This window comes from Eptatretus burgeri, chromosome 8 (assembly GCF_056783735.1).
Source record: "Eptatretus burgeri isolate ZD-2024b chromosome 8, Ebu_testis_v1, whole genome shotgun sequence".
NCBI classification, from domain to species: domain Eukaryota; kingdom Metazoa; phylum Chordata; class Myxini; order Myxiniformes; family Myxinidae; genus Eptatretus; species Eptatretus burgeri.
The window spans coordinates 99,793,748-99,814,191 of NC_140968.1; the positions used below are offsets into that span (position 1 = coordinate 99,793,748).

At 44.0% G+C, this 20,444-nt stretch overlaps 1 protein-coding gene, 1 long non-coding RNA gene and 1 pseudogene across 14 annotated transcripts in view; 2 read left to right on the forward strand and 1 right to left on the reverse strand.

Moving 5' to 3' along the window:
• LOC147022380 (uncharacterized) overlaps positions 1-20,444 on the forward strand; it is a 214,946-nt gene that overhangs the window by 112,270 nt on the left and 82,232 nt on the right. For 5 of the 13 annotated variants that reach the window (XR_015061209.1, XR_015061210.1, XR_015061212.1 and 2 more), the window contains one exon: positions 3,897-4,243. Coding sequence is in view for 2 of the 13 variants with exons in the window: in XM_085893245.1 (XP_085749371.1) it covers positions 3,897-4,000; positions 4,080-4,127 (152 nt within the window). In the remaining 11 variants the exon portion in view is untranslated. Of the gene's footprint in view, positions 1-3,896; positions 4,244-20,444 lie in introns of those variants that run through there. The other 8 variants (XR_015061217.1, XR_015061215.1, XM_085893245.1 and 5 more) reach the window with 3 other exon arrangements.
• LOC147022383 (uncharacterized) lies at positions 3,315-19,839 on the reverse strand. Its single transcript, XR_015061220.1, has 5 exons — positions 18,720-19,839; positions 18,102-18,156; positions 6,345-6,727; positions 4,636-6,162; positions 3,315-4,499 (listed from the first exon to the last, which is right to left on the reverse strand). It is a non-coding gene; the product is annotated as an uncharacterized LOC147022383 (long non-coding RNA).
• LOC147022384 (signal recognition particle RNA) lies at positions 10,097-10,237 on the forward strand (annotated as a pseudogene).

A 20,444-nucleotide genomic window follows, 5' to 3' on the forward strand; every position in this document is an offset into this window, starting at 1 on the left:
AGCCATGTCGTACTCTCATCGATCCTGTTCCATTGTCCACCCATACACACCCCTTCTTGTTTGCTCGACAATCGACTCGGGTGAGGTCAAAAGGTCAAAAGGTCAAATTGCAATTACGGACACATTTTAAAACACCAAGTGCTGAAGCGCATAGCGCAGAAAAATCGTCTGCCGTCGGTTGCAACACTCACTAACGAGTTCCAAACTGCCTCTGGAAACGTCAGCACAAACACTGTTCGTCGAGAGCTTCATGAAATGGGTTTCCATGGCCGAGCAGCCGCACACACGCCTAACATCACCATGCGCAATGCCAAGCGTCCGCTGGAGTGGTGTAAGGCTCACCGCCATGGGACTATGGAGCAGTGGAAACGAGTTCTCTGGAGTGATTAATCACGCTTCACCATCTGGCAGTCCGATGGACGAATCTGGGTTTGGCGGATGCCAGGAGAACGCTCCCTGCCCGAATGCATCGTGTGAACTGTAAAGTTTGGTGGAGGAGGAATAATGTTCTGGGGGCTGTGTTTCATGGTTTGGGCTAGGCCTCTTAGTTCCAGTGAAGGGAAATATTAACGCTCCAGCATACAATGACATTCTCGATGCTTCTGTGCTTCCAACTGTGTGGCAACAGTTTGGGGAAGGCCTTTTCTTGTTTCAGCATGACAATGACCCCGTGCATAAAGCGGGGTCCATACAGAAATGGTTTGTCGAGATCGGTATGGAAGAACTTGACTGGCCTGCACAGAGCCCTGACCTCAACCCCATCGAACACCTTTGGGATGAATTGGAACACCGACTACGAGCCAGACCTAATCGCCCAAATTCAGTGCCTGAACTCACTGATGCTCTTGCGGCTGAATGGAAGCAAATTCCCGCAGCAATGTTCCAACATCTGGTGGAAAGCCTTCCGAGAAAATCTAATAACTCAGATTTTATTCATGAAAACAAACAGCACAAAAACAATTATGCACAAACATGTTAATTAAAGGTACAATTTGGACAAATTTTTAAGTCGAAGTCTCCTAACCCTATTTTCCCAATTACCCCCTAAGTTTTCGTACGTGCGGTTTATGTGGATTTTCAAGAACGGAACTCCCATGAACGGCAAGGCCCTTCCGTATGAACACTACACGAGGTTCTATGAACTCGTTATTCTTGTGTTGAATTCTTATCCTCTCCAAATCTCGAACTGTTCATGCAAGTCATTAAATCTCAGAGCCTGTGCAGTCTAATTGGCTGACTGCCTTGTGCTGGTTTTTGTGGTTGTTACAAAAAGGTCCAGTTATTATTTCCATATCACTTGAACTTGCCAAGTGTGGAAATTATGCCAAACATCCTCAACATGAGTTGTGGGAAGCCTTCGTCCTGCAGTGGCACTGGAATAGGCTGGCTAAGTTTTATTTCTTCCATTGTGTTACCTGCAACAACACTTCGTGTAACGTCTACTCAAGCTCCCGTGAAGCTTACATTACTGTGCAAAAACAAAGCATGAACATTTTCAAATATGTTAATTAGTTATCAGGTTAAGTGTCCCATATGATGATTACTGCACAGGGTGTCCTGACAGGATGGTGTGAAGGTAGTGAGTGCACCTACCTTTTGAACTTTCTCGTCTGTTTTCGATTACCGAGTCCCGACCCAACTTTAAATTGTTGGATTGGTGCTTTGTAAGTAGGGCGTTACATCACAAAGTGTGCCGTGCCTCAGATGGACGATAAGCTGGGTGTCTTGTCTGCTAGCAATAGTTGGTGGGTGTTAAAGATGTCACGGAGGTTGGGTGAGAGAAGGTTTAAAGGCATATAATTGGGGGCGTGTTTTGTGTATTCCTGGTGTTGACTTCATGGTTAAGGTGGTGGGCTTGGGATCTGAGGATCCTGAGTTCAAATCCCACTCATCTGTTGAATAAATACCAGGTGGGGTTGACTCTGCCTGTCATCCTTCCGAGGTTGGCAAAATGAGTGCCAGCTTTCTGGTATACTGTGTTGGAGTGGCGACCCGTCCAGGATTGTGCCCAATGGCCAAGGAGACTGCTTAGGCAGCACCAACGCTCTGCACAGAGCATGGTTCCAATGGATGGATATAAGGGGTGGGTTGTGGTGGGAGTCAAACCTCCAAGTTGTTTGCGTTCATGATAAATAGAAGACCCTGAAGTTATGATGTAATTCAATTAATGAAAAGAAGGACTTGGACCTTGTAAATCAACAAACTAAGAGCAATTATTTTTCTGGACCACAGCACTAAAAGCAAATAATTTTGAACATTCCGATTGTGTGTTTGAGAGGTGTTTGGACTGTACGTACGTGCAAGTTGCTGTTGTTGCCTGCTATTTTCACATGTGGATGGGTTTCATCAGGAGGTGAAACAGAGACCTACCAGGTCTCAAAGTATCCACCTCCGTGTGTGTGTATGTGTTGTTGATTGGTATCTCCATATGTGGGTTTCAGAGTGTGGAATGGAGTCCTCCCAGGGTGGGCTAAAAGTATCCACCTTCATTTCAGTAAGGGGGTCACGATTCATGGACCTAGCTGTGAAGTTTTCTGTTCTCAAATTTTTGTGTCGAGGATTTTCTTCAGGATCGTCGCTGACCCCCAGACAGTTTCCAAATGCAGTTTGTTTGTAATAATATTCCCAGGGATGGGTTTTTAATATCTCTGTGAGGTTCTTTGTCATTATTCTGATAGCTCCAGCTATCACTGGTACAACTTTGGCATTCTTCAGCTTTCAGGATCTTTTTACTTCATTCTTGAATTCTTGGTATTTTGGGCATTTTCTTGATTTTTGCATCGTTTAGATTTCTGAATATCAAAGTTTTTGCAGATGTGCCAGCAGATTACTTTACAAAGACTGTTATGTTATTGTGTGTATAGCTGTTCTGAGGTTTTTTTGTTTTTTTTTTTGTGTTAGGTTATTAAGCGTAACATATTCTCTTTCCTAACCCCACTTCCACCTCCACCCCTTGCCTTTCTCTCTTTTTCCCCCCTCCTCCTCCTCCCCTCACTCGCTCATTTTCTCTATCTCTCACACCCCCCCCCTCGCATCACACCCTCCCTCCCGTGTATAGCAACGTTTGGTGAGGCGTCACTCTCCCCACCTCCCCTCCCCCCCTTCCTCGTTCTTCCCCCTTCCTAGTTTCTCCTTCCCTCTATCCCCTGCCTCTCCTACCCCTCCATCCATCCCCTACTTTCTCTCTCTTCCTCTCTCTTGATCCCTCTCCCCCCCCCCCACTCCCTTAATATCCCCGTCAGCGAAGCGACAGGTTGTATTTGCTCATGTTTAATAATGGTAACTGATTTATGAACATGGTAAAACAAGATGTAATATAATAATATAACAATTAATAATGTTCGTTTATTACACTGTTTTACACCATGACCTCAATCACAGAATAATATCAAAATAACTTTGTTTGTTAGCACAATATTACAGATGAAAAAAAGATGACGAAATGCATTGATTAATTACAATCGGCAATAGAATCTATAATAATATTTACTGATCAAGAAGCTTTGAGTGAAAAATCAAAATTATTCCTTATAATAACTCTATTGCCTTATCATTCTTACCAACCCCCCACCACCACCACCACCGCGCCCACCCCAGTGCCTTCACCCATGGAGTTGAACACCTTTATTCTCAAAAGTTATTTTCCACATTGATATGAACCTCGAGACTATAATCACTTTTCTATAACTAGAGTAGTTGGTTTAGGGCAGACTGCTCCCGGCTGACTATTTCGTGTTATTTATTCTGTAAATTCCACATAGGAGTGTCTTTACTTTGCAACAGTAGCTACAATGGATACAACGCAGTGTAATTTGCAACAATAAATTGTCATCCAAATTTGAACTTATTGCAGGGATCACATAAGGTTTGCATGCTATCTCCATGACTGCTTTTAGTGGCGTTGGACTGGGTGTTACGGAAAACAACTGAGCAGAGAAGGAACGTGATACCTTGGAGAAACCGAGCTGTTGATCAGCTACCCAGGTGGCTACCACCAAAGGTCAGACCATCATAAAAAAAGTAGTTAAAACTTTGTCAGCAAGCAAAGTAAACGGAAGTGAAATTTTGTCCCATTTTAGGAATTGGCTCCAAGTCTACAATACGGAAATGCTCCACCTGCCTGTTGATGTGTTCCTTCTTATCCGACACGCACTGTTTCTTCTGAAATGCACATATTGTCCATACGTGCTGTTGATGATACTGTTTGCTATGAGATCAGCAATAAAGGCCAGAAGATGATCAAGGAGCATAAAGGTCAGCCTTTTTGTAGAAGTTGTACCCAACCGCAATAATTACCATAACGAATAACACTATGGATGCAGACCAGGTCCACCCACTTGATCTACCTCAAGAAACCCTCATCGTTGATATTGGCTTCGAGACCTGGCCATGTGACACTGTGTTAGTCTCGAGAGTGAGGTGTATATGCTTTCTTGCAACAGGACTTCTGGTGCTTTCATGTAGATCGATTTGTCAGTTTTCATCAGCTTCGTGTCCATCTGTAAGTGAGAGTGAGATAACTCAGGCCTTTGAAGGGACTTTTAATCAAAATTTTTCAAAATAAGCAGATACACATGGGGAAGAAGAGATATGCATGGTTTAGTCAAACTATGCCAGCCAAATGATATTACTTACAGTTACATCTGCTTGGCAATGGCAGCAGCTTGGCGCAGTGAGATCTAAGAGAGGAAAATATAAACTGTCTGCATTTATATTCGCCAAAGTTTTGAGAACCGTCGAGCAGGAAATGTAAAATCGCAACCAACTCTCGGGTGTTTGGCAAAAAGGAAAAGGCTCAGAAAGTCCCGATGGTTCAGCCACAGAGTGGCTTTAATTAGGGTCTACCATGGGCCATGTGCACGCATAATGGTAGATTATAATAGGTGACACATCTCAACTCGGCCATGGAACCCAGGAAACCAATATTGATGATATTTGACTCTAAAGTATGAATATTGATATGATGTCTTCACTCATTTAAACTCATCCATCCATATCCGGATCCGGATCTGGCTACTGTAATTTTTTAAAGTGATTTTCACCATTGAGAGATGGGGCAAAACTGATATCTATCACGATATATCAAAATGTTGTGGACGGATTCGGATGAAACTTGGTGGACAGGTTGAGTGTGTGATAAGGACGAAGTGATTTGATTTTGGTGCCGATCCAGATCCGATAAGTTTTGAATTTCCAAGGCGATTCTTCACCATTGAGAGATAAAACGATATCTATATGTTACTAAAACTCTCATCTTGTATGTATGTATGTTCCCAAAATACAGCCAAAACGGTACACGATAGCGCAACATTTTTTGGGCCATCTTACTCACCATTCGCCTGTGGTGTGCAGTGTTAAGCTTCGTTCAAATCGGGCAACGGAAAAAATTATTAAAAAATCAATTCCCGATTCAGTCAAGTACTCTTCAGGAGAATTTGATCAATGCAAACAACCTCAGCGGTATAGTTCGCTGGAGCTATCTTTTTTATGATTTTTTATCAACCACTGTCACAACGGGAACCCAATGGGTTCACAGGTCGTCTAGTATACATTTAAAAAAAGCATATCTCAAAAATGTAATGGGCCCGACATGTTCTACTGAATCAGGCATTGCATGGCGGAGGTATGCGCTCTATCAAGTGCCCTTCTAGTTATTATTATTATTATCATTATCAAACGACTACCAAGAAGATAACTCACTATATCCGTGAAATCTTAATGGACGTGGTGAAAAAAAGACAATCAAAGTGTATTAATGGTGAAACCTCTATAATGTTTTTCATTTACTGCCCTTACCCACTCTTCCTCTCAGTCATCTAGTGCTGCTCTGATCCCTACAGGAATGGTAGACACATTCATGCTCATGTGAGTGCAGTTCACTAAGAGGAGAGAACAAAGGGGTGCATTCCAAACAAAACATCGGAGAATATTGAGGTGAGGAACCATTAAAAGTGAAACGTGCTTCGAAACAAAATGCTCACTTGCCTCGCTTTATTCGGAAGAGTTTCACCGCAAAGACGATGCAGAGGAAGAACAAAAGTGCCATGATGGCGGAAACACATAGAAAAGGCACAGATGAGAGATTGAAGGGACAGATCGGTGGACTTATGGAGGAACAGTCTTGTAAACATGATTCATTGATCGAAGTCGAACGTCGTTGACCTGGAGAGAAAATGAGATAATGAGCAAGGAATGCTGCTATTATTTAATATCTAAACAAACCTCTTGTAGTCGCAGATTGAAAATGAACTGCAAGTTAGTACATGCAATAAAATCATCTTTCACATACTCCAAATTATCAGTTCATGGAACACGCTACCTGCCTACACAGAGTTGGACCTTACCTGTGCTTACTGTGATATGGAACTTTCGCTCAATCAGCACGTTGTCATTCTTTCCTGGGTTTTCTTTTAGAATGCATTCATACAGGCCTGCATCATCAACAGCCACACAAGACATGAACAGAGAGAAATTCCTGTTGTCTTTTATCCATGATTTCATCTTCTGCTCCACGACATACCGCTCAACTCCTTCAACCACCGCACGCACTTGTGTTTACAAACGAGCTTCATGTTCTTCACGTCAAGAAATCATCACGCTGACTCTAGCCCGTGAGAGCCATCTCCAATGGCACAAGGAAGCATCAGAGACGAGTTCTCCATCACCGTCAGGTTATTCACTCCGGGGCTCTTTGCATCGTCAGCTGGATCCTTCGTTGATGTGCAGCCTGTGAGAGAAGGCAAACCACATTGCGGAAATTGCTCAATTTCATTTCTCAACAGGAAACACAAGTTTGCATACTTTTGGTCAATACAGCAAATCAAGACTCCATAAATGACAAGTGTGGAATGACTGGGTTTTGGCAGGTGAACCCATGGCAAGTGAAAAATGTGAGAAATAGGTAAGGAAGGGAAAAGGAGAAACAAATCTATTGGGGTAAATGAATGAAGGTTATCACAAACTCAAATGTCAAACAAAATTGTCAAAACGTTATTTTACAAACTCGACACGACAGTTACCGAAGCTGATCGGTTCAGGTATCAGTCAAACTCTAGCTTCAATGGCTCACCGACTCGATGCGCGGTACAGGTGGTGAATTGTTTGCGTTCGGTAAGTGGGTTTCGTTCCCAGTACAGCTGGTGTTTAATGGATGTACTTTGTGTATTTAATGGACAGTTCCTGTAATTTTACAGTAGTTGAGCTTTGTCGTGGGTTTCCCGTTATTTTCAAATTTAAAGTTTTACTTTGTTGATCTACCTTTATATGATCACACTGTTAGGCATTCGACCCTGCAATTTTTCAAAGGGGACCCTGCATGACATCACCCCCGCTGGACAATTGAGGAGAGACGGAAAGTTCCAGGAGAACATAAGGAGGCTTGATTTGAATGGTAATCAAAACTTTAACTGAAAAGCATCTTGTGTGGAGAACACAGTAATTCCTTATTTTATTTTTTCTTGGAATAACACGAGAGCAAGGATACGTGATCTGCGCGAGAGCTTGCTTCGATTGTCGCTCTACTTTGTTGTTAATTAATTGTTCTTGATGAAAGTTAAGGTTTTTTTGAAAACTTTAATTACTTCATTTCACATTTTCTTTGTGGAAATCAAAAGGCAATAAAAAAAAACTTGAGAAAAAGCCCATTATTTTATATATAGTCAAGGAGACTGCTTCGGCAGCACCAACGCTCTGCACAGAGTATGGTCCCCATGGATGGATGGGATGGATTTTATATTGCTAATTTCTCGGTAAAGCTAATAGGGTTTTATATTATATTTGCAGGAGGGACATTATAAATCTAAAGGGGTTGTGAGTGATAACACTGTCATGGAACTTAATGAGGCCTCACTACCTCTGCCATCGAAGGTGAAGGAGATTATGTTTTCACCCCTTTCTGTTTGTTTGTTTGTTTGTTTGTGTACAGGATATCTCAAGAAGTTGTGGACGGTTTCGGATGAAATTTTGTGGACCGGTTGGGTGTGTGATGAGGACGAATTGATTGATTTTGTTGAAGGTCCCAATCCGGATCTGGATACGATAATTATTTAATCTTTATACTGATTCTTCACGATTGAAAGATTGGGCCAAAAACGATATAGTACTGTATAGCATGACATTTCAAAAATGTATTGGGCCCGATATGTTCTCGTGGATCAGGTATTACGTAGCGGAGGTATGCGCTCCATTAAATGCCCTTCTAGTTTGTAATATTGTGTAGAGTTTTGATCTCCACATCTGAGGAAGGACATCGTGTCCAGTATTAATGTCATCGAAAGGGTCCAGTATAGAGCGACTTGATTGATTCTGGGCCGAGCTCGACTAAATTTTGAGGAGCAGCTGAACGAGACAGGACTTTATACATAAGAAAAGAGATTATTATGAGGGTATCTGATGGAGATGTTTAATATATAGAAGTGGATCGATTAAATAAATGTAAAAGACTTTTTTTCAGAAGCAAGGAGACAGTACCAGGGGGCCACGGTCTTAATATAAAGAAGAGAAGTTCAGCAACAGCAAGAGAATAGTTAATGTGTGGAATGATCTCCCTGGATACTTAATGGCAGCACAATCAGGAGATAGATTTAAACTGGAATTCGATATGTACCTGGAAACATTGGAGATAAGGGTACATGGACATTGTTAGAACTGGTAGGTATCATGGATAGGGATGGGTGGTTGTAATGCTTGTGAGAGGGTCTTGTCAAAAGGTGAATGTGCTTTGGATGTTTGTTCATTCCTCAAAATACAACTCTCTTAACTCCGCACCATCGACCCCCTCCATTTCTCCGAACACTATTGATGTCCCAGGACTTATCACATTGTTCTTTTCCGCACCCTTACCCCACCCCTAGTGAAATTAAATGAACTAATCATTATATATATATATATATATATATATATATATATATATATATATATATATATATATATATATATATATATATATATATATATATATCCAACAGTGGTGTCTGCCCGTTGCATTCATCTGTCACCCGTTTACGGCGGCTGCTTCCCATGCTGCGTTTGAAAAGCTGCTGATTGGTTATTTTGCATTTTCATTTCATTTTTCTCAATACAATATAGTCAGTCACTTTTTGTCTCTTCCAGTAATCTTTAACATCAACATGAACATCTGGCCTAAAGTAGATTTAATGCAGATCTTTACAGAGTAACACATTTTATAATAGCTATACATATTCTATACTCTTTTTTTTTTTTTTTTTTTTTGACAAATTGAACCTCCACGGCCCGATGTTTACACCACCATTTCACGTTGGGTTGTATAAGTGGCTCAGAGCTTTGGCTCTGAGTGAAACAGAGTGCAACACAATTATCCTTTTTAAAGTCCATTAAATAGTTTAAATTGATAGATTGACATTAGTGTAAACTTCCCGTCACTGGGGACGGGTACTTTTGCTCGTACTCCAAATAATTCCAGAAGTGTGTGTGTGTGTGTGTGTGTGTGTGTGTGTGTGTGTGTGTGTGTGTGTGTGTGTGTGTGTGTGTGTGTGTGTGTGTGTGTGTGTGTGTGTGTGTGTGCACTGTAGAATGTGTGTTTGTTTGACTTCGATGCACTCCTGAACTGCCAGACAGAATGAGTTGAAAACTGCTGGTTGTACTTGTGAGGTGGATGGGAAGGTTTTGGGTGATTAAATAACAAAAAAAAAGAATCATGCTTTGGGGTTGGGGGAGTTCCCTAAATTTGTCTCGAAATGTGTAGCTTATAGTGCCACCTGGTGGGGGTAGGTATTAAAAGTCATAAAATGCACCATAGACATCAAAAAGATGTGGTTCGTAACCCATCCATGAGGATGAGTTTATCACTAGTCGATTGTGAAATCTGGACAAACACCCACCTGGTGTTTGTCCAGCAGCCAATGGGTCTCAAACTCAAGACCCTAAACATCCTAAACCAGCCATTCTAACCGCTAAGCCAACACCAGGCTTCATGATGAACTTGTACCATTTTAATATAGTTTGACACTGGTATAGCTATAAAAAGTTGTATTCGTAATGACGATTTCAGGTGAAGTCGGGATAATTTTCATGATTATGTGATGTTTTATGGAACGTTCATGGAGGCATTATGGAGACCGGGCGTAGTGGCGTGCGCCTGTAATCCGGCTACTCGGAGGCTTGGGTTGGAGGATCGCTTGAGGATGGGAGCTCTGCGCTGGGCAGCACTATGAGAGGGTGTAGGGCAGCCCGGAATCATGGCGAAACCCAATCCTTATCCCTGTGTCGTAAGAGGCGACCAGGGTTGCGTCAGGAAGGGCATCCGGCGTAAAACCTGTGCCAAATCAGTATGCGGATCATGACGGATGATCCGCTGTGGCGACCCCTAACGGGAGTTGCCGAAAGACGAACAACAACGTGGAGGCATTATGGAATTACTTGTATACAAAGAAAACAAAAGAGAAGCGAGTGGCCGAGTGCAAACCATCGTGTCCATGCTGGAAGTGAAAGTGTTCCGATACGGGAACGACTTGAAGTGCAGGCATTTAGGAAATTGCAAGAATAATTGGAATAATGCAAAATCTCAAAATGAGAGGCACAAAAGGTTCTCTCCCAATGGGATGTGTTTATGATTTCAGAGAAGAAGATAATGGAGTTACTTTGTTATTATTTTGTTTGTTTATTGTAATGCAAGCAGATACAACCCATCGTCGCTTCGCTGATGTGAAGAGTAAGGGGGGGGGGAGCAGAAGAGATAGAGTGAGGGAGAGAGAGGATGGGGAGGGGGAGGAGAGGAGAGAGAGGAGATTGAGGGGAGGGAGGGGGAGGGAGGGGGAGCGATGAAAAGGGGGTGGGGAGAGTGACTCCTCCTCAAACATTGCAAAGGTGGGGACGGGGTGGGAGTGAGGAGGTTGGGGAGAAGGGAAGTGGGGAGGCAGAGGGGATTTAGGAGGAGGTAGGCATGAAGGGAAGGGAAGGTCAGGCAACATGTGGGGAAGGGAAAGGAAGGTAAGGCAACATAAGGGGAATGGAAAGAGGGGTGCTGGGAAGGGAAAGGAAGGGAAGGTGGCGTGAGGGGAAGGGAAAGGAAGGTAAGGCAACGTAAGGGGAAGGGAATGTGGGGTGCGGGGAAGGGAAAGGAAGGGAAGGTGGCGTGAGGGGAAGGGAAGGTCAGGCAGCATGTGGGGAAGGGAAAGGAAGGTAAGGCAATGTGAGGGGAAAGGAAGGGAAGGTGGCATGAGGGGAAGGGAAGGCGGTGTGAGGGGAGGGAGGGTGGCCTGAGGGGAATGAAAGGCAGTGTGAGGGGAAAGGAAGGGAAGCAGCATAAGGGGAGGGGAAGGTGGCGTGAGGTGGAGGGAAAGCAGCATGAGGGGAAGAGAAGGTGGTGTAAAGGGGAGGGAAAGGAAGGGAAGGCAGCATGAGGGGAAGGGAAGGCAGTGTGAGGGGAAGGGAAGGTGGCATGAGGGGGAGGGAAGGCAGTGTGAGGGGATGGGAAAGGATGGGAAGGCAGCATGAGGGGAAGGGAAGGTGGCATGAGGGGGAGGGAAGGCAGTGTGAGGGGATGGGAAAGGAAGGGAAGGCAGCGTGGAGGGAAGGGAAGGCGGCATGAGGGGAAGGGAAGGTGGTGCAAGAGGGAGGGAAAGGAAGGGAAGGCAGCGTGAGGGGAAGGGAAGGTGGTGTAAGAGGGAGGGAAAGGAAGGGAAGGTGGCATGAGGGGAAGGGAAGGGAAGGGCAATAAAACGTGCCCAAACAGCAACATTTCCTTTTTAACCGCTGGGTTCAATGTAAAATCAGGCAGGAGCATTTAAAACCATGTCATCTACCTGGAAAATTCAAAACGAAACCGTCAGTCCATAACATTCTCCTTAACAGAGGGGGAGGGGTGGAAGAGCAGAGAGCAGTGGGTGAGAGAGAGAGACAGAGCGAGAGAGAGACAGAGACAGAGACAGAGAATGTGAAAGAAAAATAATTACATTCACCTGTTGAATTGTTGCTGGTACTTAAATTTAATTTTTGTACTGTCGTCGAATTGGCTATCAGTCATGTTTCCATTTTCCCGATAGTCTTTTGACCTGCATATTGACAAAAGGAATATCTTACTATGAAAAGAGGTCTTGTTCGATACATAGAAACAGGATGACCTGGTTGATAACACTGCAAACTTTTGCCGTGATTGTGTCGTTCTCTCCCTCCCACCCAAAGTGGCCATGTATTGCAGTTTTGAGTTCTTTTGCCTAATGCTTATCAGCTAATCCTGCAGTTGAATTGCCAAATGTCTCCCCTCCCATTCTTTGGAATGTCAAATTGTGTATAAGAAGAATTGCTTCGGGCTTCTGTTTCAGTGAAGTCCATTTGAATGTTTCTGTGAATCATTCAATGTTCTTCCTCCGTATATACGAAATTAAAGATTCTCCTTTGGTATGCTGATCGATCGATTGTGTGGAAATTGAGTTATTTTCCACCACAAGAGAGATAAAGAAAGTAGAGAGAGAGGGAGGGGGAGATGGAGGGGGAGAGATGAATGGGCGAGCGAACCACCACCTGACGCACCACCCATACCAACGCACAGCCAAACGCAGGTGAATGGGCCTTGAACTTTGTTCATGTCAATCGATATATTCATTGACAGTGTGAATAATTGGAGAACAATCGCCAAGTGGCTTCAGCTCTCAAGCAAGCATTCCAACTAAATGGTTGATAAGAAACGACTGGCTTTGCAAGCGATTAGTGATCGTAAATTGGTTATATAAGCCCATGCACCCGGAAATGCCCAAGTAATGTCCGAATTGGCCAAATGAACACTTTTGTAGCATTCGGAACTGCTGCTGAAGTCAATAAAGAAATTTCAATTTTGAAATTTGGCTGAGGGTAAGAGATTTTTGAGGTTATGTCGTGCAGAAATGTTATAAAGCCACGAACATTGGCATCTCCAGGCGTTTATATGCATTGCAATGTATCCAGCGATTCATAGTTATGATGATCAGGCATTTGAAAATATGAGTGAGGAAAGTGAAACAAAAACTTTATCGTCAAACTGTTGCGGCCTGATCCAAATCAAGGAATTGTTGAACAGGCCAAAAAAAGTGGTGAATTATGACCCCCAGCGAGGGACAGTGAGGTGAACAAGTATAACGCTGCCTTGATAAATGACACACACACACACACACACACACACACACACACACACACACACACACACACACACACACACACACACACACACACACACACACACACACGTGCACTGATATATATTAGTCTGGATAAACCTTTTTTATAGTTGTGTTTAATATTTTTGGCTTTTCATAAGCTCTCCAATTTGTCACAGGGATATGAAAAGGCAGTAATAGTTGGTAAAATGTATTTTGTAGAGGAGTGATCATAAACAAACTCTCACCTATCACCGACCTACTCCCCTCCCCACCCAAAATATCCCCTCACTCTGTTTATCCCATCCCAAAACCTACATCTCCTTCCTTAATTTCCATTTGTTAACAGGGTGCACAACTTTTATCCTTAGTTCTATATATGCAGATATTAGGTGAGGTATATATACAGGAAGTATCCTGAAAAACAGCAGCCAAAATTTGAATATTTTCCCATGGAGTATGTTCCCCCTCTTTCCCCAGCTAATTTTGATTTGCATACTGTTCTCTTGTTACCAAACTACGGGCCTTACACAAACCTGGGCTTTTCCCAGACCATTGGGACTTACCCAGGCCATGGGCCTTACCCAGTCCATTAGCCTTAACCAAACCCAATTTTTCAATTCTGACTCCATCTATATAGCTGCTCTGTAGTCGACTCATTAGGCTGTCTAAATATAGGGGTTCATGTCTACGTCTCTTTTTACCATGTGAAAGTTCCCTTTAAATAACGTGTACAACTCAGCAATTCAGTCAGAGCTTATCCCTCATAATGCTCCAACACAAGGTGTGTATCTTGCGTAGCATGGTATTAACACAGTGAAATACCTCAAACATGAAATATCCCAAAATCCGAACAATATTCAAACTTTCACACATCTCTAGATTCAAACTTCCTTGTAAAATTCCGTCCAGGTTTGCGAAGGCTGACACTTCATAGTCCATGTTTTGTCTTCCTTGTTTGAACCTCTTGGTGGTGTTACTCCATGCCTTTTGCAAGGTATTTCTGTGTTTTTGCTTTATTCTGCACTCCTTATGTCATCGAACAAGCATCAAAGCAATAGTGCTGAGTCCAGTCGTTTGAAGAGAAAGCATGTTACATCTATATATTACTAAAACTCTCATCTTGTATGTATGTATGTATGTATGTATGTATGTATGTATATATGTTCCCGAAATACAGCCAAAACGGTACACGATAGTGCAAAAAATTTCGGCCCACTTGACTCACCATTCTCCTGCAGTGTGCAGTATCAAGTTTCGTTCAAATCGGGCAACAAAAAAAAATTATTTAAAAATCAATTCCCGATTCAGTCAAGTACTCTTTGGGAGAATTTGATCAATGGAAACAATATCAGCGGTATAGTTCGCTGGAGCTATCTTTTATTTTTTTTGAAATGATTTTTTTTTTATCAACCGCTGTCACATCGGGAACCCAACGGGGTCACGGGTTGTCTAGTTTACAACTAAAAGGGCACTCGGTCGAGCGCGTACCTCCGCCACGTAATACCTGATCCACGAGAACATCTCGGGCCCAATACATTTTTGAAATATCATGCTATGCAGTACTATATCGTTTTTGGCCCAATCTTTCAATGGTGAAAAATCACTTTTATAATTCCAGTAGTCAGATCCGGATTCAGATCTTCACCAAAATCAAATCATTTCGTTGTGGTCACACACCTAACCTGTCCACCAAGTTTCATTTGAATCCGTCCACAACTTTTTGAGATATCCTGCACACACAAACAGACAAAAACAAGCAAACAGAAAAAAAAAAACAAACAGACAAAAACAGACAAACAGACAAAAACAAACAAACAAACAAAACCAAACAGACAAAAACAAACAAACAAACAGACAAAAATAAACAAATAGATAAACAAACAGACAAACAAACAGACAGAAAGGGGTGAAAACATAATCTCCTCCACCTCTGGAGGACCTAATTTAAGGGAAAGTTTAAATTCTGAGAAATTGGATAAAAGCGAGTTGAAATCAAATATGTATTGTTTATGTGTAAATGTTTTATATAATATATACCAGCAAATACCACACATTGCTTCGCTGATGGGAGTACTGGGGTGGGGGTGGAGAAAAAAATTAGGGAGAGAGAGAGGGGTGGAAAAGAGAGAGAGAGACAGAGACAGAGACAGAGATGTTAGCAGAGAGAAAATGTTATGCTTTATTTACAACACACACACACACACACACACACACACACACACACACACACACACACACACACACACACACACACACACACACACACACACACACACACACACACACACACACACACACAACCACAGTTTTTGCTTGGCCGATGTCGGTGAATTTTCAAGAATCTTCAGATTGGAGTCAGTGTGATTACCGACTACAGTACGTACTGGATACAACCCAGAAACCTTGAGTTGCTTTCACCATTGTTTTGGGATAATTTCAACAAACAACTTTTAAAAATGACGTTTCACGGAGGTGTGCGCAACCATTAATATTGTTGCGAATTCGCGCCCGCCGGCGTGCGAACGGCCACTTAACTCGAATCGTGGCATGTCGCCCACCAGACGGACAATTCTGTCGTGACCCTCTCGGACCAACGCCGGGAGCTAGTCACGGGTGGGCCTTTCGACCTCACCACAATCGTGCCAATCGGCCACTCGCGTAGGGTAGGGTTGTTCGCCAAACTCGACCTACCTAAGTACCCACGCGGATGGTTAACCGGGCGATCGTACCTCGCCACAGGTCGACTCCGGACACGAGCCGCTTGGGCGGCCCGTTCCGTACTATCGGGATAACCGAGCGGTGTTATCGTCGACCTGGACGGTTCAGATTAATTACCGGGATGTTGAACCCACTACGAACCCCTTACGTGATGCAAGATGGAGATTCAATAGAGAAAAGACGAAGCGAAACGGGAACAGTTCAACAAGCAAGCATTTTATTACGCGACACATGGAAAGCACGTATATACAGTCATATACAAAAGCAAAGGCAAGAAGAAAACAGTTGACACCGACCTAACGTGTACACACGGCAACACTTACACAGTTTTACTTCACAGACGGCGCCAACACACATTTACACAAAAGCAAAAGAAAGAAGCCACCCTCACAGACAAGGAGGCAGACAGGCCGTAGGCCAAATGTGCGCGGGACCTAGAGGAGCGACCAGGTCCACAAGACCGGGGAGGTCTTACCCGCGTCCTCGTGATGCGTTGGCGGGCAAGCCGCAAAGTGTCCGCGCCGCTGTGCCCCAACTCCGGGCCCCTGGCGTGCTTGTTGGCACCACGTTTGGGGTGGGGGAGGAACGGGGCCCCCTTTTGCACTATCTCAGCGCGGGGGAAGGGGAAAATGTTGATGCCCTGGGGGCAGGGAGTGGCTGGCTGAATTGGGTCCCGCGACGAGACGAGCGATCCCCCACACCGCAGCCTCGTCACCGACTGCCGTCCGCAGCTCCTCCGCGCACACTCGACTCAACTCCACCAACGCGGCGCTCCTTGTCTCCAAAAGCAACTCCTCGACGACACACTCTCCTCCTTCCACACTTTTTCTCGCAAGTCGCCTTGCGCTCGTCATTTTATAGCTCTCAGGAGGCGCCGACATGCAAATTCCCGGATCAGAACGCGATTGGAGGCGGGGCCACACCGCCCCCCCCCCCCGGTCAGCCATTGGTCAGGCAAAAATGGGCGTGAACCTCCTCTGATCCTAAAATTTGCATAGACGGACCGAGACGGACTTCACCTCCACGCGCCTGGAGGCGGGGCCAAGCCGCCTCGCGCTTGCCCATTGGACGGAGGAGAAGTGGGCGTGAAGCATTCCTGATCCGCGGATCGACGCGTTCGGCCTCCATGGCCGAACGGCTCCGGGAACACGACGTTTGATGTTGACTGTGGTGTTTGGGAATGGCCGTAGAAGCGATGATGTGGGATGAAGTTGTGAAGGTAAAGGCGAAGGTGGTGGTGTTTACAAATGGTTGTAGAAGCGATGATGTGGTAGCGTAGGTGGTGGAGGTGGCGTCGTTGTTGTGTGGTGGGGATGGCGTGGTTGTTGAGATGCTGTTTGTTTGAAATAAAAGATAGAACAGAAAAATGGCTAACTCAAAGCATCGCAGCCTGGATGGATCACATAAATTCCCTCTATACAACGGGTTTGGGCTAACTACACATGTACCTATGGAGATATCTCACCTGAGGGCCCTTTTATGGTGTAATGCAAATTTCCACAACCGTAACAATATTTATAAACAGCTGCATGTGACGGGTGAAAAAAGAATTGGCTCAGTAAGCAAACGGCTTGGTAATCAGGTGTTACCAAATACATCTTGCTTTGAAACTCACAAAGAGGAACCACATAACCTTTGTAAAGCACACCCGATACCTAATTGCTTTAGAAACAGTCACGAGGACAAGGTAACACCTGATAAAACCTCCATAAGATGCGGGATGAAATTTTGCCACCACGTGATGAGGTCCAATCATGCCAGAACATGAATTTTGAAGATTTTTATTCCGATCTATTAAGGCGATAATGGAAAAACTTAAGTAACATAAGGTGCAAGGCTGAGAAACTCAGAGTTGGACTGAAGATAACAAAGAAAATACCATGCGTCAGTGAGGTCATGGGTAAGCAACTCGAGGAAGGAAAAGCAATGGAATTCACAAGTTGACAAAGGAGTCAAGGGATTCGATTGGAGAGGGTAAGAAAAGGTAATGGGTATTGGTGATGTGAAATAAGAGAGCATTCCGTGGCGATGAGTTACAGTTTTTGAAAGACATGGACGGTCAATGCGAGGAAAGCGAAGACTCAGAGAAGCAATTCCACGGATGAGAAAAGAGAGTGGACAAAGTCAAAGTGAGTCGAAAGCTTAAACTTGGGAAGACCAGCAAGGTATGATTATGATAAAGTTGATGATGGTTATTAATGATGTTGATGATGATGATAACACATTAGTATTGGTTATATTATGACCATGTTGTGCTGTTTTATTACAAACCAATGATGGTGGCAGATTACAACAGCAACATGATGTTTTGCTTTTCGAATCTCTTCTGCAGAAAAAAGCAAGATCGATAATTAATCAGTTCCGAAACAAGGCCGGGGGGTACATCTATCGACAATACTCATATTCGAAGCACATTGTTTGAAACTTGGACTGAAATATTTCCAAAATTCCGATCGAGTGGGATTTAGGATGGAGAAGAACATCATCAGGTAGTTTGTACAAACCTTTTGAGGTGTTTGACAAGTCTCTTTTTGTGTAAAAACAAAGCAAACTAGAAGGGCACTTGGTGGAGCGCGTACCTCCGCCACGTAATGCCTGATCCACGAGAACATATCGGGACCAATCAATACCTTTTTAAATATCATGCTATAGACTATAGAGTACTACAGTATATCTCTTTTGGCCCTATCTCTCAACGGTGAAGAATCACTTAAAAACTTCTCGTAGTCGGATCCGGATCTTCACCAGAATCGAATCAGTCCGTCCTTGCCACACACCCAACCTGTGCACAAAATTTCACCCGGATCCGTCCAAAACTTTTTTGAGCTATCCTGTACACAAACAAACAAACAAACAGACAGAGAGGGGTGAAAACATAACCTCCTTCACCTTCGGTGGCGCAGGAAACTAAAGCGAAGTCAATGGCGCACCATCGCAAATCCCCACGCTTCCCACCTGAAGCAAGATTGAAAGATGGCAAAAGTTCTACCACAAATGACCCATTCCACCACAAAATTTTGAGTTTAATTTTTTTCCTCCCATTTTGACCCCTGTAACCCCCAAGTCCCCACCCCCTGGGGAATGAATCAGGGATCATATCCAAAACTCGTTACACATTTCATGTGTCCTCCAATGGTGATTGCATATACAGTTTCATTTTAAAGTGTTTTATAAATGTGCCTGTAATTGCATTTCTGGGTATTTAATCTTTTGACCACGCCCAGGGGGCCGGGCCAAAAAATGACCCTCCTCTTGCACCTTCTTGCCAAGTGATGATCATAACCACCAAGTTTGGTGCAGTTCTGTCCAATGATTCAGGAGTAGAACGCGTAACAGATGGACAGATGGAGCCGATTACAAGATCCCCCTGTTTTTTTTTTTTCAAAAAGTGTGGGGATAACTAGAACGACACTTGGTGGAGTGCAAACCTCCGCCAGGTTGAACAGTTTGCGTTTTGTATCCCACTGATAGGTTGGATCTGCACCTGGACCTGAACCAAAACCAAATTGGCATCGTTTTGTCATAATCCATGGACAACTTGAAATATAGTTTTGGGCCCATCTCTCAATGGTGAAGAATCACTTAAAAAATTATCTTATCTGGATTCGGATCTTCACCAAAATCGAATCGATTCGCACTTGTCACACACAACCTGTCCACCAGGTTTCGTCCGAAAGTGTCCATAATGGTTTGAGATATTCTGTTCACAGACGGGGTGAAAAACATAACCCCCATCCACCTTTGGTGGTGAAGATATTAATATTGTATGTCAAAGCACATTGCAAATATCGATTTGACACAACGAGGGAATTTACCACATCCTACCCTCGTTAACCACATGCACCACATCCTACCCTCAGTTAGCTACATGCACCGCATCCTACCCTCGATTAGCTACATGCACCACATCCGACCTTCGGTTAGCCACATGCACCACATCCTACCCTCGGTTAGCCACATATACCGCATCCTACCCTCGGTTATCCACATGCACCACATCCTACCCTCGGTTAACCACATGTACCACATCCTACCCTCGGTTATCCACATATACCACATCCTACCCTCGGTTATCCGCATGCACCACATCCTACCCTCGGTTAGCCACATATACCACATCCTACCCTCGGTTAGCCACATATACCACATCCTACCCTCGGTTAGCCACATGCACCACATCCTACCCTCAGTTATCCACATGTAGCATGTCCTACCCTCGGTTAACCACATGCACCACATCCTACCCTCGGTTAGCCACATATACCACATCCTACCCTCGGTTAACCGCATGTACCACACCCTACCCTGGGTTATCCACATATACCACATCCTACCCTCGGTTAGCCACATGCACCACATCCTACCCTCGGTTAGCCACATGCACCACATCCTACCCTCGGTTATCCGCATGCACCACATCCTACCCCCGGTTAACCATATGCAACACATCCTAACCTCGGTTAGCCACATATAACATATCCTACCCTCGGTTAGCCACATGCACCACATCCTACCCTCGGTTAACCACATGTACCACGTTCTACCCTCGGTTATCCACATGTAGCACATCCTACCCTCGGTTAACCACACGCACCACATCCTACCCTCGGTTAG